The sequence below is a fragment of the Anabas testudineus genome, chromosome 8 (genome assembly GCF_900324465.2).
Source record: "Anabas testudineus chromosome 8, fAnaTes1.2, whole genome shotgun sequence".
Taxonomy (NCBI): Eukaryota; Metazoa; Chordata; class Actinopteri; order Anabantiformes; family Anabantidae; genus Anabas; species Anabas testudineus.
Genome location: NC_046617.1, coordinates 2,386,421 through 2,403,222, shown reverse-complemented (window position 1 = coordinate 2,403,222; position 16,802 = coordinate 2,386,421). Strand labels below are relative to the sequence as shown.

Genomic DNA, 16,802 nt, shown 5'->3' with positions numbered 1-16,802 from the left:
TTATGGGATGTCTTCACTTCTGAGGACTTAGTGTTCATCCACTGGACTAGCTCTTCTTTCCTTGCCTCCTAAGTTCATGTTGGTGCTGCAGAGCTCCAGCTCTTGGTGTCTGAGGATATTTTAGCTTCCGATAGCTGATTTTCGTAACCCATATTCCTGTTTTGTCCTGTCTCTGTCTGTCTGTCCATCTGTTTGTCTCTCCGCCCATCTGTCTGTCCAACTTCCTCCTTTGGTCTAAAATATTTTACTTGTTTTGGGCTGGTTCTTGTTTTGAATTATTTTTGACTTTGTTTCATTTACAAATGCTTGTAACTGTAACAAATTGTTTATATTTGCTATTTCTGATATGCAATGCTATCACGACATAACATATGTTCTAAATATATCATGACTATTTCCTGTCATGAACATTTTTCATTTCCATTCCATTACAACTTTTTACCATGCCATGAAAACCTTTATTCATAACTGCTTTGAATGACCCTTCATAACCCTGCTGTAATGTCTGACCTGTGTGTGAAATCTGTATGTAGCCACAGGTTATGAGAAGTCGCGCAGTCTCAATAACATCTCTGGGATGGCGGGCGCCCCGCTGCGCTTCACCCCTATCACCAACTCCACCTTCGAGCCCTTCGAGCCACCTGGCCTCAGGCGGTGCCACTCCCCCATCCCTTCCATCTTGTAGCATAAGTCAACAGCAAAAAGAAAACAGCAACTAGAACATTTTGTTTTTTCCAGACACATGTGGAAGAGACAAAAGCATGGAACAAGCACTTCATGCACATTTCGTTTCACCCCAGCTGCTCTTTCATTACCATTACTCACATTCTTGATAGAAACAATGAATTGCAGCTCCTGTAGAATCTACATGACCCTATTCCAAAACCACAGAATAGCTAAACGTCACTGATTAAGCTAAAATAGATGCTTAAGCAAGTATATTTTAAAACATAAATGCCTTACTAACAGGGATAGAGTCTAGGTTAGTTTACACTGACATGATAGTTGAGTTAGTTTTAGTTTTCCCTGTGCAACATCTTGCCTGTGTCTCGACTGCACTTGCACTTCAAAGCTTTAAGGCTAATACCTAAGAGTAGCTATGGATAAGCGACTTTTTTCTAATATTAAGGCCCAGAATGCACACATTCAAACACACGTTAGAACATAGAACAACATATTACTGCAGCATGCATGCTTTTACTCACAAGAACCTCCAGAATGACCTATTGTATAACCACAAGCAGATTGTACGTACATTTAGAAGTCCAATGCATATATTGCAAAAAGGTGCAGCCCCCAAACTGCACCACTTGTGCACCTTTTGGGAAAAAAAACACATTGGTAGTTGAAACACCTCATCTCTTACACACAACATCAATACACACAGGAAGACAGAGGAGATTTTATACCTTCATAGCCAGTTTATCAAAGCAGTGGCATCCCCTCTGTTCATGCTCTGTCTCTTGCTTTCACGTCAGGCTTCCCGCCCTAACAGCTTTTACAGGATATAGTGCAGGTGGCCATGATGAAAGCAGATTTTATACTGTGGACAGTAGATGAGCAGGTGTTAAGAAGGATGAATATAGCTGTCAGGGTGCGATGCAGGTTATACTGCAGCACATGGGTTGCCAACCTGAGGCCTATCGAGGACTTAACACATCAAATGTGAAAACATTTGTGAGATGACAATATGAAATTAGGTTGAACATGTTTCTCTTTTTTCAAAATCTCAAGTATTGGCTAATTTTAGCTTTGCAGGCCCCAAATAGAGCAACTGAGAAGCAAATATTCCTTTTTGGGAGACACATTGTGACTTCTCAGATGATGCTTCAGCATATTACTGAATTGGGCTAATATTAAATACATGCTTTTATTTTTAATTGGCCCATTTTTATAAGTGTATTTGATCATTCTTAAATAGAAAGCCTCAGTGTTTTATAACCAGTCCCTGTGTTAATTTGCTACTATTGATGCTGTTCAATAATAATAAAAAAGTCTATATCTACAGAAAAGGAAGCTCCATAGTGTATTGTACATTTCCATAGCAAAACTGTACAGTACATTAGGCTGAATTCATCATGAGCTACCATTGTACAAAAGTTCCCATCCAAATATGGAGTAAATCATACTGAATTTCCACAAAAGCTCCAAAAGAATATATGAATAAATGCATGTTTTCATCCACTACTGTAATGGGATGATTAGATATGAGGTGAACTACTGGAAGGTCATTTTCTTTATTTTTATTTCTCATTTCTCTTCTTCTTTCTTCTCATACAAAGACTAAAATAATATAAGTAATTAATGATTAGATTGTTAGTAAATTTTATTTTCCACCATAAAGATGAGACAGTTTCCCAGTCTGCTCAGCTATGGGCCTGAAATTTTTGAGATTTCTATATTTTGCTTCTATAGTTTTTATAGTACTATTATAATTAACCAATATTCACCCTTACATGCAAATTTATAGTAGCTATAGGATTTAGTAAATAAAGGTGTCACAAGCCAAAAAGGTTGGGAATCGCTGTCAAAGTGGGATTAACGCTACAGAGCTGGTACATGGAAGATAGTTTATAAAATAATTTCAGAAATCAGCTCCAGATCAATCAGCAGACCTCCAGTGTTCGTGCTTTCATGGAAACTGGAGCCGTGGGATCTGGACTACCCCACCACCATTTCTTATCTCTCCACTCACTTTTACCTGGTTTCTCAGCTAAAAGGCTGAGCTGCAAACCAAAAAGGAATGGGTGACCACTTCTCATTTCCTTGTTGTGCTTTAACTTAGTCATAATCTAATGTTTAATGAAAATGTGCTTTCTGAGAATGAGATGACAAGACTGATACCACTCTTGTGTCTGCATTAAGGCAACATGTTCTACCTGTGTGAGGATCTGAATAGCCTAGTATACCATAAAGCTTGACAGCAGAGAAAAAAAAGCTACCCTGGCCATTTAGAGAATAAATAAGTAAAGCTGACAAGTTCAAGGAACATCCTACTTTTTTAAACATAACAAAAAGGCATAGGATAATTTGTGAAAACAGGTGTATCGAGTGTTTGTACTAAGCTGGGCTAGGCTAATCACATCTGCAAGTTCTGGACTAGACATACAGAGATGAGATTGATATCAATTTTCTCACTTCATTCTTGGAAATAAAAGCAAATACTTCATATATATAGCCCATTTCCAAAACATTATTCTTTTAACAGAGTAATTCACTTTCTCTTTGTCTGGATAAGTTTCAGACATTGCAGCTCAGCCAGAGTGTGAGAAGCATGGTTTCCTTCAGGTCTGACTTCATCCCGCCACCATTACCACCTCCACCAACAGCGTAACTACTTGCACTGACTCCAATGTGACTCAGCAGCCACTGGCAAATTTTTAGTTTTCTCCCTTTTTGGCTTCTCTTTCTTTCCCTGTTTTGCTCCTCTCCAAACCCCCAACCCTTCTTCCTCTTCTGTCCGTCCATCTCTTCTTTGTTTTCGGTTGCGGCTGCTCAGTAGGAGGCACCATGAACGGATACTGGAGCGACAGCCCATGGTAAAAGAAGACCGGAAACAAACGGCAAATGGGAAGAAGAAAAAAAGAACACGATGACAGAGACAGTATACAAACATAGAAATATGCAATGTGGATAAAGGGAGAGGGATTTGTGCGTTCAGATATGTTGTATCTGCGCAACATGTAGCAAGTGTGCCCAAGGCTGTACTGTATGTATGTGCATGTGTGTGTGTGTGTGTGCTCTCCATCTACCTCTGTACTAAGATGCACAAATGTCAACTAGAAAAATTACATCCTGTTTTTGTTTCGGAAAGATACTATGGTTTTAGTTTAGCCTTGATGTGTATTGTTAACTGTATTATTATAACATTACTGTTTTACATTACTCTGTCCAACAGTTGTTACTGATCTCATTTCAAGTAAAATTTTATTCAATCTTAGTTTTAAGTTAGACTTTTCTGATGTTGTGGAAATCTATTTTATTTCAGTGTTGTTGTAGACAATAATTTCTTTTCTATTGGTTAAGTTTCTATCTATGTTTAAACTCTATTGTCTTCAACTCTTGCTCCCACCTGGTTTCTCTCCCACAATAAGGAATTGGAGAAATTCCATCACAATCTGGCAGAAAATCTTTATTTTTATTTATTTTTATATCCACTCTAACCACTATAGAAGTTCAATTCAGGCAGTAAAAGAAATAAAAGTTTGTCAGGATGAAAATATGTGTATATCAAAATAAGACACATTTGTTGAGTTCAAATTAAGAGTAAAAGTAATTAATTTGACTTTTAATTTAATACTTTTTGATATCAGTTATTTACTAACTCTGAGGTTTCTCCATCCTTATTATTATTATTTTTCCACATTCAAACTGGGAGTGTTGATAGGTGTGAGCACCAATTGAGATGATAATTGTATATTTAAAGGTTAAGTTTAATATTTTGGGGAAATGTGTCTTTTCACTTTCTTGCCAAGAAGAAAAAAATCAACATCAATTTCATGTTTGTTGCCTGCTAACTTTAAAGCTAAAGCAAGGAAGTGATTCACCTAGTTTAGATTTGAGACTTGAAGCACAGGGAAATGTAAAAATGCTCAAAAACATCAAAAACTACCTAAAACAACAACAAAATTGCAAAAATAATCTGCCACCAACTGTGAAACTTAGGAAAAATCTTGGTTACTCACTCTAAGAGTATTGGAACTTCTAGTAAATCCACCATTTGTAAATGTAGTAGTTATGTACAGATTGAACTAAAGTAATAGAACAGCTATAGAACAGCTGGTCCAAGCTAAGGATTTTCTGCCCGCTTCCAGTCTTTGTGCTAAGCTAATATAATTTATCACTTCCTGCTTTTAGCTCTGTGCTGCACAGACATGAGATTTTCATCAAATTCTTTTATCACTCTCGGCAATGTAGGATTTTTTCCCAAAATATCAAATTGTTGACTGGTCCTGCGTAATTTTCCTCAAAAGTTGAAAAAAAAAAATGGGAATGAAGTATTTGGTTATGTGAATCCTCTGGAAGTTCAGGATTAGATTCCCAGTTGACAGATCATATAAATCTCCAATCCTTAAACATCCACACTAGGCACACACACAGATGCACACATACACACATGTGAACACATTCATCAACCTGTCTACCAAACCAATCTACCATTTCCCACCATTTTACCCTCATTGCTTTCCAACGTCCAGTTGTCCACTTTTCCTACGGCCACTTTTGTCATGATAATGTATATATGTAAAGTTTGTGTTGTAGATGAATCTGCATGGGTTTCCATTGCAAGCAATAAGGGTACTGATATGACAAATAATGTGAGGAGGTTTGATAAGATTTTAGTTTTAGCTTAATGAATGTGTATATAACATTTAGAGTACTAAGAGTGTGTATGGATGTATGTGTTTTGAAGCATACATATGCACTAACAAAGCATGCAGGACAAAAAAATCTTCACCTCTTTGGATGCAAGAGGAGGTTGGACGGGCTGACATTATGCATGCATAAATGCTATGATGCTATTGGTCGGAATAGACCAAGTTAGGTACTGTAATGGGGCCGGGTGGGGGTGGGAAAGTTTATTTTTGCAGGGTAGGGAGGGGTTACATTTCTGATAGGTCTTGTATAGCTGCTTTCTTATTGATCTTGAGAGACTTATGATAAGAGAACCATATTAACAATCGTAGCTTCTGATTTCTTTTCTTCTTTTTTTGCTTATCTTTTCACAGAGAACTGTTCTGAAAGCCCTGTGCTTATCAGATATATGCAAAAAGAAGCAGTAACTGTGAACTAATGCTAAGAAATGACATAAAAAATCAAACAAATCCAGCTTCTTCCATCATTACTCTTCTGCAAGAAAGAAGAGAGACCCTCCCAAGATACCTCCTCACCAAAGTTTCCCTGTCATTTTCATCTGTCTGATCCATCATTATCTGTCAGCATCATGTTTCATTTCCATCTGTCCCGTCCTGTTTTTAAAGTTGCATTTAAGCTGCAAATTTATTCACAGGAAGGATACCTCTGTAATGTGAGGATGCAGTAATGCAATGCAACTTTCCACCAAGGATGGAATCAGTGCTGTAATTACCAGCCAAGGGGGCACAGTTCTCTTTGTTAGTATAATTGTAGTTTCAATACAAATTTGAATGCTAACCACATCGACAAGAAAAGCATAAAACGTATTGGCTCGAATATCAGGCAGCTCTAGGTCACTGAGGATTTGTTGCCCCTATTGCATAGTTGGTAATCCAGCAGTCTAATTCACGATGCAGGAATGCTGGGAACACAGCCGCACCATCCACTCATCCATCCATTAGCTTAACCCCTCATCCTTTAGATGGTCACTGGGGGGGCTCGTGGTGATCTCAGTTGACATAAGGCCAGAGGCAAACTGCTGTGGCTTACACCTAACACACTACGCTTTTATTTGGCTCACACACTGTGTGGAACAATGGCACCTGGACACTTAACTGCCACAGCATGGGCTCACGTCAGCTGAGAACAAACCAAATAAAGAGATCCACATCTTTTTGGGGATATTTGGGCCACATTTGCACAGGTCACCAGTCTACCATGGGGTGACACATAGAGACAGACAACTGTTCACATGTCACAGGAACTTTATAGGTATGATTGTCACACAAACATATTTATAGCTAAAATGTCAAAAAATCCACCATCAGGCTAAATTTGATCATATATACAGTTTTTTTTTAATGCTGGAGAATCTAGATTCCCTCCTGCCTCCTGAATGAGCCTCAGACCAGATAGAGGCTTCAAAAAAAAAAAAAAAAAAAACACAAAGTTGCAATGAATTCCTACTAAGAAACCACACTGCAGAGGCACTCTTCAAAAGTCAAAGTTTAAGGATTCAGTTACTGTTGGTTCATGTTTTACCCCCTTGTTGCCAACATTTCTCTCCTTTCCATTCATTCACAACTCAGGTATCTCTTTCTCAGTCTCTCCTTCTGTGCCCCAGTGTCCACCCATGTTTCCTCAAAGATGTACTGTATGTAATGACAATGCAGAGACCAGAGATCTTCTCTGTGCCTGCCATGTGCTCTGTTTTGTGGCTCTACTCAAAAATGCTGTTTTGCTTTCCTTGTCCAAATGTGCTTCCTGTCTTCTCCCCGTGTTGCCCACTTATCCTTCCACCCTTTTCCGAGAAACATGTCCCCCTCTTTCTGTGACACATTTTTCCCACAACGCACCATCCATTGCCCGACCTTAAACTCTATCACAGCAAAACCAAAATGGATTTGAGCAAATTTGGAGCCTGGATTTCACCAAGGAGGAAGACAGGAATGGACATAAAAACTAATGAAAACAAAAAAAGACTGGCGTGATATGTTGTGAATGGGGAGGTGGGGAAAATGTGCAATAAGGATGTTTTCTGAGTGGATTGTCAGCCGAGCAGCGACAGAGGAAGGAGATGGAGGAGGAAAAGTTTGAGCAAGAAAGAAAAGTTTGGTGATGATGATGATGAGGAGGAAGAAACAAACAAAGAAAGAAAGAAGCAAAAAAAAAAAAATCACTTCTCCATGTAAGAATGTGTACCTCACTGTTGTTCCTGTGCACTGTTTTGTGCACGCTTCTTGTGTTGTGTCTTCTCACCTGTGTGTGGTTACGTGTCGGTGTGACATTTTGTTTTATGTTCTGTGTGTTTTGTGTGCCGCACTCTATTTCCTTCGTCTTTTTCTTTCACGTAGCCTTTGTGTGTGCACCACACCTGGGTCAAACAGCCTTCGCAAACACTACTTAAGACTTGTTTCATCCGACACCGGTGCAGGGCAGTTGAATTGTGACATCTGGGCAAAAACAAGCTGCATCAGAAAGAAATTAATTAGAGATGATGTGACATGATGCAACAGCAAAACCCCTGCCTGCATGAGTGTTGAAGTGGGATGAAACTAAAAGCTTCAAATCACCATTATTTGACCACGGTCTGGTGTTTGCGTACATTTGCAGGACACGCCGACTAAGATATTCCACTCTCAGCTCTTAGTCTGGATTCCAGCTCAGTCCTGGTTGGCTGCAATCCTCTGGTTTGAACTCGATCCCTGACATCTTTTGAATTCCACACACAGTGTTTTTTGACCTTGTTGTGTCTTGGTCATCAGCAGCTTCTTAATTACCATTCAAAAGTGTGTTATGTCAGAGGACAGAGCAGCCCTCAAAGGACTTTGGCAGTTTGTATGTGAGTTAAAGAGATAACCATTAGTGTGTCACATTCAGGTTTTGTGTTGTTGGTGTATTTGCATGTCAGCTAAGCTGGGCAAGCACTGCAGTGTTTTTGTCTGTTTGTTTTTTTTGCTTTAGTGATGTGTTTGTTCTTTCATTTCTTTGCCTTGGTGTACAATATTATGTTAATGCAGTTTCCATTTGGAAAAACAACAATTTCATACTGAGCACCACTGAAAATTTCAACGTAGATTAGGAACACTCAGTGAGCCATTGTAGAAGTCTTTGAATTTTGACATTTATGCTCCAACCTGGAAATTGTACATGTGCATACAGGTATGATAAAAAAAGAAGGCTTTCTATAATGGCTAACACTATTAATTCCATTATAACACCAAATATATCCTACAGCCTCTTTGCCAACAGCATCATTGACCAGCTGTCACTATTTCGTGCATTAGCCAGCACTTACAGCGCTGTGCTTTGTATTATTTATTATAAGTTAAATGCTACTGCCTAGGTTCTAGGTTTGGGTTTATTACTGGACACAGTGTAACATGCATCATATAGTAAATAACTGGATAAGTTATAGCACATGATATTATTGCATCTCGATGCTTTTGGGAAACAGGCCCATATCTAATGCGGTTCTACACTGGATTATTTACAGTTGTGGAAATGACAATGAATGTTACATCTTTATTTTTTGTGATGGTGGGTAAAACAATTGTCAGTTTTTAAAGTCTGAGGTAAAATTAGTCTGTTGTTGGACCAAAAATGTTAGAACCATTTTATTGGCTCTCAGGTTTGGTATGTACCAACTATGGTCATCAAGTTTGAATAATAAAGCTTTCCTAAGCTCCTAGTAACTACTATCTAGTTTCAAATTTGTAACTTACTGCTACTATTACTTTATACATATTGGAACATTGTTAAACGCCCCTCTACACTCCCCCTGCCAAAATGTCTTCATGCTTCTAGCTGGAGTAGGTGTCATCTGGAGGAGTTCTGGAAGAGCAGGTCAATGAAGCTATGTAGTATGGGCATTTAGATATCTACTGGATAGTTTTCCAAGTAGAACATATTTCCTTTATTTATATGTTATTATTAAATTTAGTCAGTCTCTGTCTAATAGCGACAGCTCTTAGAAGGCGAAGCCTATACTCATAGAAGCTGGGGTTACAATATGTAACCAACATTTTGGAAGATACTGTTATGCAAAGTAACTTTCCAGTGAGATACAAGCGAGCAACAAATGTATGTAGGGAGAAGCCATTCAAAGTAAGTTGCCATGAGATTAAATACACGGGAAATTTTAGAAGAGATTCATCCTTACCAGTTTTTACCATCTTGAGCTGAAAAGCTTTACTTTTTCTTTCTGGTATTGGGACCACCAGACTGCTCGTAGGCAGAGTGCATAGGGCAAATAAGACTGTAGATCTGGATTACTGTTCAGTTAACCACACTGTTGGTGAGAATCACCGCTTTGCATATGATGCAGGTAGCCACTAAAAGAAGTGCAGCGATATCAATGTCAGACTGATATTTTGCTTGTCAAAAATGAGACATGCTGTTGCATTTTGCATCATGATTTGGAGATGTTTGTGCTTGGTGGTAGGGCATTGCAGTAGCCAATGTGAGAGATGATGGGTAGTATATTTAGATAGGTAAGGTCTGATTATCCTGTTGTATGGGACATGTGGTTAGCAAAACCTTTTTCAAAACACTTTCTGGTTTCTGGTTATCTAGCTAACATTTTTAGTAGGTTAAAGTAGCTATACAGCAGTTTCTGGGAGACTTGGGTGTCACACGCTGATGTCACAACAGATCAAACTAGTCTGGGAGCAAGACTTAGCTTGTAAACTGTAACCAATTTTAATATAGTTGATTACCAAACCAATTAGAACAAAGAAGCTGGTGGTTCCAGCTCCAGGGCTGAGAAGACATTATTTTACCCACCAGCATCATTTTACTCACTGATGCTATGTGCAAAATAGACTTCGACCTTGACCTGCATCAGATCTAGACGTTACCAAATCCACTTAAAATCTGAAACAAAATCATTAAGCGATTAGACTACTGTACTTGAATGAAATGATTATTGCTAATATTATATAAAGCCTGTGCCACATAGTATAAGCACCTCAATTAGCAACATTTGAAAAAAAATCTTTGAAGGCATAAGCAAACTGGTCTGGTGTCAGAGGATCAAGGCGTAATGTATTCATTTCAGATCTTCACTAAATTCTCTTTTCTTTTTCCCTTTCAGTGCTGAGTTTCTAAAGCCCTCCCCCCTCCATCTCATTCCTCTTCACCCCCACAACCATCTCTACAAGAAGAGGGAAGCAATAAGCTTTAAACCGCTGCTCCTCCATCTTCCCCAATGGGATTCACTCTAGAAAGTGAGAGGGACATAGAGAGAAAGAGGAAACAAAAGAAGATGAGAGGCAAAAATCATCACCGTCAGATCCTCTGGAAAATCATCACCTGGGTGACACATTCATATGCAACCCAACGAAGAAAACGCTTGTGATCTCATAAAAGCCATTTTAACATATGCGACAAAACATTTTCTAGCGCTCTTGAACAGATTTTGAGAGCATATATGCTCCAATGTGAGCAGTTCGAGGGCCTTGACTGACGGACGTGGACGTGGAAACCACACGGCAACGATGCCCTCTGTTCATAATTTAGCTGTCTTTTTGATTTACCGATCAGGCTGCATTCACAACTGTTGATTTTTCCAGCGAATGTTCCGTTATTTTGACACTCAAAGCACTATGCAAGGTGAGGGGTGGTTTATTGTGATGTCTCCAGTGTTGCCGCCGGGCTGCCCTGCTAATATCTGCTGAGCTACAGGACCTCTATCAGCTAGCAGAAATCTATTCATACATATCAGAAAGCATCAGCCATATCACATGTACATGTATTATTCACATGATCCTGTCTAATTGATATCATCTGAATCTTCCCGGGAGACAGGTAACATCTTCATTACTTTAAATACTACGATCTCCGTAGATGTCGAAGTGTCAGTTTTAATCCTCCAGGAGATGGAACTGTACCCAAAGATAGATATGTGGATGGACATGCCAGCTGGGTTGAACAAAAACCATCTAAGACTCATGACTGGCCACAACATCTGCTTAAAAAATGAAGGAAGCATCACTGAAAAGGAAGGATTAACCCTTTTTCTCTCTTTCTCTCTCTCTCTTTTCCTCTTTATGCCTCTCTCTGCATTTCAGCCTTGCTGCTGCTCCTCCTCTTTAGTAAATCTGCATGGCATGAATGAAAACAATTAAAACCTGAAGAAAGACAGTCAAAGACATGACAGAAGGATTTTTTTTTAACGCGGGGTGGGGTGAGAGACAGAAAGGGGGGAGTCCATGAGAAAGGGGGAGAGAGAAACTACAGATTTAGTTTTTTTCCCCACCCAGCAATGTCAATGCAAAACCATCCTCCTCGCTGCTTTTTAACCCCAAAAGTGGCTGCTAATATGCGCAAATCAGCATCTCCTGCAGCAAACTGCTCTCTCAGAAGGTTGGATGAAGAGCCCCCCACCCCCACCCCACCTCACCTCATCTGAGATAAAGAGGATGTGGGGAAGGAGATTCTGCAGACCATACACTCTATACCTCTGGGACGTGTTGCGAGGCTTTTTAAAGAAAGCAGGTATTCAGCAAGAGAGGGAGAACATCTTTGAGAAGCTATTTTAGAAAAAAGAAAAAAAAACTTGGCAATGGTTGCAAATTAGAAATGCATTTTTATGACATTGTTTACCAGCATGAATATTCTGCATGACTTCTGCAAGCCATTCTGATTGCCCACATGAATAACAGGGCTACAAATTGAGAATTTAAACATGAAAATTTAACAAAATTATATAATATGCAAAAGAGTACAAAAAGTTGGATGATGTTTAACTTTTTTTTTTTCACAATTTTGCTTTTAATGATGAAATGTACAAGAGAAAAAAGGGTTGCAACATACAGTATTAGCCTGTTTTGTTCTCTTTAGGAAATCTTAGGAGACTCCCACCCCAGCTTCTTCTGCAAGTATTTATTCTGCTACTACAAATTTGTCTACTTCTCCTACTACTTCAATTTCTCACCTGGCTGCTACCCTGTTTTTTCTTGCTCTTCTTGTCCTTCTTCTTCCTCTTGTAGCCTTTTACCAAAACCCTTATAAGTAACACTCTCCAATGGCAGCTGCGTGCGTCTGTGCCACTACCTGGACCCAGGACTATTAAACTGAACTGTGCCATCCACTCTGAGATAGTATTTGAATTGGATGTATGTGTTGTCCCTTTCCTTGGAACTTTTTCTCTTGATATTGATATTGAAGGCTTTGCTGTAACTTCATGGTTTGACAGGTTATCAAATCTGGGGTCAAGAATACAAAAGGAAAAGTTCTTCCTCAGGTGAAAAGGTACAAGATGGCTGCCTTATAATCCAGGGTTTTTCTTCCACTATCCCATGGATTTATGTCTGCCAATATAAGGGTCAGGATATTAAAACAGAAACTGGATGTCATCTGCAAATGTCCGGTAAAGGAGAATTTGTTAGTGTAGCTTTGCCAAATCTTATGTTTAAAGTGAAAAACAATCTTGAAATTTAAAGAATATGTATGTATATGAAGGAGTGAGCTTTGGGCCTCCAAAAAGGGGGTTTTATTTACCAAAGGAAAAATAATACCTTGAAATTATTATTATATTTTTTGTTGATAGTATCAGTTTTATTGTGAAGCCCAACTTACATAATGTGCATCAAAATTCATACCACATTTTGTCAGATACATAACTCACAACTTATTCCTTCCAGTGACAGAGTTATCTTTATTTATTTATTTATTTATTTATTTTGTGGCAAAAGGTCCTTAGAATTGCTAAATACTGTCCCAAAACATTTACATTACGGTCATGCTGGCATGACAGTTGATAACAATTTGTAATAGCCTGACTTGTTGTGAAAATAATAAATGGTAGGCCCATCTAAAACATGTTGTATGGCAGGAGTGAAAACTGAAGAAAATCTCTGAAAGCGTGGAAGCTTCCTGTTCTACATGCTATCTGTAAAAATCACCTAATTTGCAAGACTTCAGCTTTGTTGTGTAAGGTAATGTGCAATAGGTCAACCCAGCATCAATGTATAAGCAGAAGCTCCTGTTTTTGGTAGTGGTGTCACCCGGGTGGGAGGCAGCCATCTTGGCTCTATGTGTTCAAATACAGTTGGTCAAATACCCCATCAGGAAAAGCAGTAGAAATATGTATTTTTGCACAAACTAAATAATGTAGTTAAACATAGGGAGATATGGAATTGCCTTTAAGGGTGACAGCACTTTGTGTGGACTGAATGCTAGCAGGTACTGGACAGAAACTAATCTGTAGTTTGTTTGAATCTACAGCTTTGGATTATACTGGTATTTTTTATTTTCTATTTTCTCATGTCTTGATCTCGTGTGAGCATTATTGTGAATTTTTGATGCAGGTTTATTTATTTTACTTTCTCTGTGTTCATTAATATTTGAATATTTTGTGAGCTCATGTGGGTCAATAAGCTTGACGAAATAATAACTGTGTAGGTCGGTTTGAAGTGACTGTTAACATTGTCTTGCTGGAAAGTCAAACAAATGAATACAAATAGAGACAAACAACTTAAAACAACTACCGGGTTAAGCTACACAGCTTCAAAGAGACAAAAACTGCATTAAAGGCTACAAAGAGAAGTAACTTGACCACAAAAGTAGCCTGAAACACAACTACAGAAAGGAAAAATGATCTTATCTGCATAGTTGTGTGTCTCTTTCAATCTGGGTGTCTTGCACATTTGTAATAGAGGTTTGGGTGTGTGGGGCTTTTCACATGACTGTGCCCAGGTGACTACTGTCTCGTAATTTATCCGAGTGTAGGTTTTTGATTTTGTGGCATATCGTAGGTCTACCATAAATATTAAACCAATATAGCTAACAATAGCTAACAAATGACCTGGATCCAGGTCATTTGTTAGCTATTGACAATGTTGTATAAAATGCTAACAAATGAAAGCAAATAATTTGACAGTAAAAAACTGTCCATTAGTCTGTAAAGTCCTGGTGTCTCAGCTTTTGCCAAAATCAGCTGCCAGAAAAGTTTGTCACTTATACTTCATGCTTTTAGTAAGGGCTATCAATCTAAAAAAGATGTTTCTGGTAAACCATTGCTGTACTGCAGTGCTGCTGAGCAACAGACACACATGCTTGCTCAAAAGGTCAGAATTCAAAACTTGTGAAGTGGAATCCCGATAATATGATAATTTGAACTATGACACACGACAATAATTTGGGGCTAATGGGGGCAAAATAACTAAGTTATTTCTAATAATAACAATTGTTCAACCTAATTCTAATTCAAAGTATGTTTTTCAGTTGTTCTTAGTGTTGGCATTGACAAAAGCAATGTGCAAAAAATCTGTGCAGGGTCTGCTGCTGAGATTTAAATAAGATACATTCTCTTAAATTTTAGTTTTCATTTTTATTCAGCATTCTTAAGTACACAAAAGATGCAATTAAGGCCCTAAGCTCCCTCGACAAATTGTGGATTTGGACAGTCAGACACTTACAGCTGAGGTTGTCACACTTACGAGGATATACCTACTGTATGTTTGCAAGTTTGGCAGCCAAGCTATCACACCTAATAATACTTGTTACATATTAAGCTTGTTTTGCACTACAAATGAAAAAAAATGTTACCATTTGGTATCCATGCTAAATTCATATTTACTTTATGTTCACACTCTATATACTGTGAAAAAGAGAGGTTTTGTTTGTTTGTTATTTAATTGAAAATTGTCCACATTTTTTGAATCATTCTGGCAGAGTCTTGACAAATGGCAGTGAGCAAAAACAACTTGCAGAGAGCAGGGCCTATCTCAGGAATTCGCTGTATCAAATATCTGAGAGGTAGAATGTCAGGATCTAATGATGCTGCAGCTCAGTATGTATCTTCAAAGAAGTTTCAAGTTTCAAATAGTAATTTTAAAACAACATTTTGATCATTTGGATGATTAAATCCAGATCTTTAAGATGCTACTTTTATTTGTCCTTCTGGTGTAAACTATATCCAACTGTTCACTTTGTCTCCTCACTTCCGGGTTCTTTTTTTATCCTGCGTCTTCCTAAATATGAATAGTACAGATTTGAAAATGTCTACAATAATAAGTACTGTAGCGATAGCAAGATGAACACAACTGTTTTGGGATTACATATTTATTTAGCATTTTTCACGCATAATATGATGAATGACTGATCATGAAGACTATAATGATGCATTTATAATTACTTTTTGTGTACAAACATGTAGTGAACAAACTCCCTAACACCCTGTGCACGCACCAGTTGGGCTACAGGCTTTGTGGGATCCTGTTACTGTGCAGTCGGAAATCTTGTTGGTAATGTGTCTTAGGTGGGGGCTTAGGGGGTTTTATCAGGGTGAAGACGTGATGTGACATGACAATATGATCACAAAGTAGTGATCATGTGAATAGAAGCAGAACTGCCCTTAAAGTGGTTCAGTGCTAGCTAAGGTCCATGCAAAACAAGCTGAGCCAAAATAACCCTTATAACATTGCTACAAAGTTCTACTAGAGCAATAGGAGTTTTGCAGTCATGCGTCTTCTTGTTTGAATTTGGTGAAGTGCCCCTTTACAGTGATCCTGCTCAACTGACAGCAGCCCTTCTCCAACATGTTAGTTTGTAGCCTAATGCAGTGAAAATGAATCCTGTCAGAAACCTGTTGGTGGAGATCGTACTGTTTTGTGCCTAGAAGCTGCAAATGCTCATTATTAGTAAAAGAAAAAAAAAAAGCTGAAAAACATAGCATCTTCAATTCTATCTAAGACATAAGATATAAGTAGTCCTAAACCGTCCACAGCCCTGTGTTGCAATGGGATCCATTTTGCCACCACTCTCTCTCCATACATTATGTTAGGCACTTTGTTCAGAAAGCAACCTAGTTCAAACTCGTAGGGCAGCAGGAGGAGAAGAAGTGAAGGCTGCACAGTCCTACAGAGACAGAAACCTTGGCTATTCTGTATTATTCAGTGTAGTGGAGCTGGAGCAGCAGTATAAACGTCTTTGGGTCTCTGGTGCCTACATGTGTGTAAAGTGCATGTAAAAACCTGTCTGTGTAAAGCATGCTGAGCAGGCTACAGTTGGTTTACATGGCATTAGGCTTTGAAGTTAAGACGGGAAAGTGTAGTGGTTAGCGCTGTTGCCTCACTGCAAGAAGGACATCCACGGGTCGGCTGAGTGCCTTTCTGTGTGGAGTTTGCATGTTCTCCCCTTGCTGTGTGGGTTCTCTCTGGGTACGTCTTCCTTCCACCATCCAAAGACATGCATGTTAGGTTAATTGGTGACTCTAAATTGCCCACAGGTGTAAATGTTTCTTTGTCTCTATATGTCAGCCCTGTGACTGGTGTCCTTGAGTGTACCTGTCTCCAGTACTTCTGCGACCTTTAAGTGGAAAATAATAATAATATTAATTGGTACTTTATCAGTCCCCTTGGGACAATTCTCTGCGGAGAAGCCATTAGGATAATAAATAGATGAATGTTCTGATTGTCAGGCTAGCTGGATTTGGACTTGCT

The 16,802-nt window shown here is 38.7% G+C and overlaps 1 protein-coding gene across 2 annotated transcripts in view; it reads left to right on the top strand.

Annotated features, from left to right (window-relative positions):
* Positions 1-685, top strand: part of LOC113160664 (potassium voltage-gated channel subfamily C member 1-like) — a 51,200-nt gene extending 50,515 nt beyond the window's left edge. For both annotated transcript variants that reach the window (XM_026358041.1, XM_026358033.1), the window contains one exon: positions 534-685. In XM_026358041.1, coding sequence (XP_026213826.1) covers positions 534-685 — 152 coding nt within the window. The remainder of the gene's footprint in view (positions 1-533) is intronic.
* Positions 686-16,802: the final 16,117 nt, after the last annotated feature.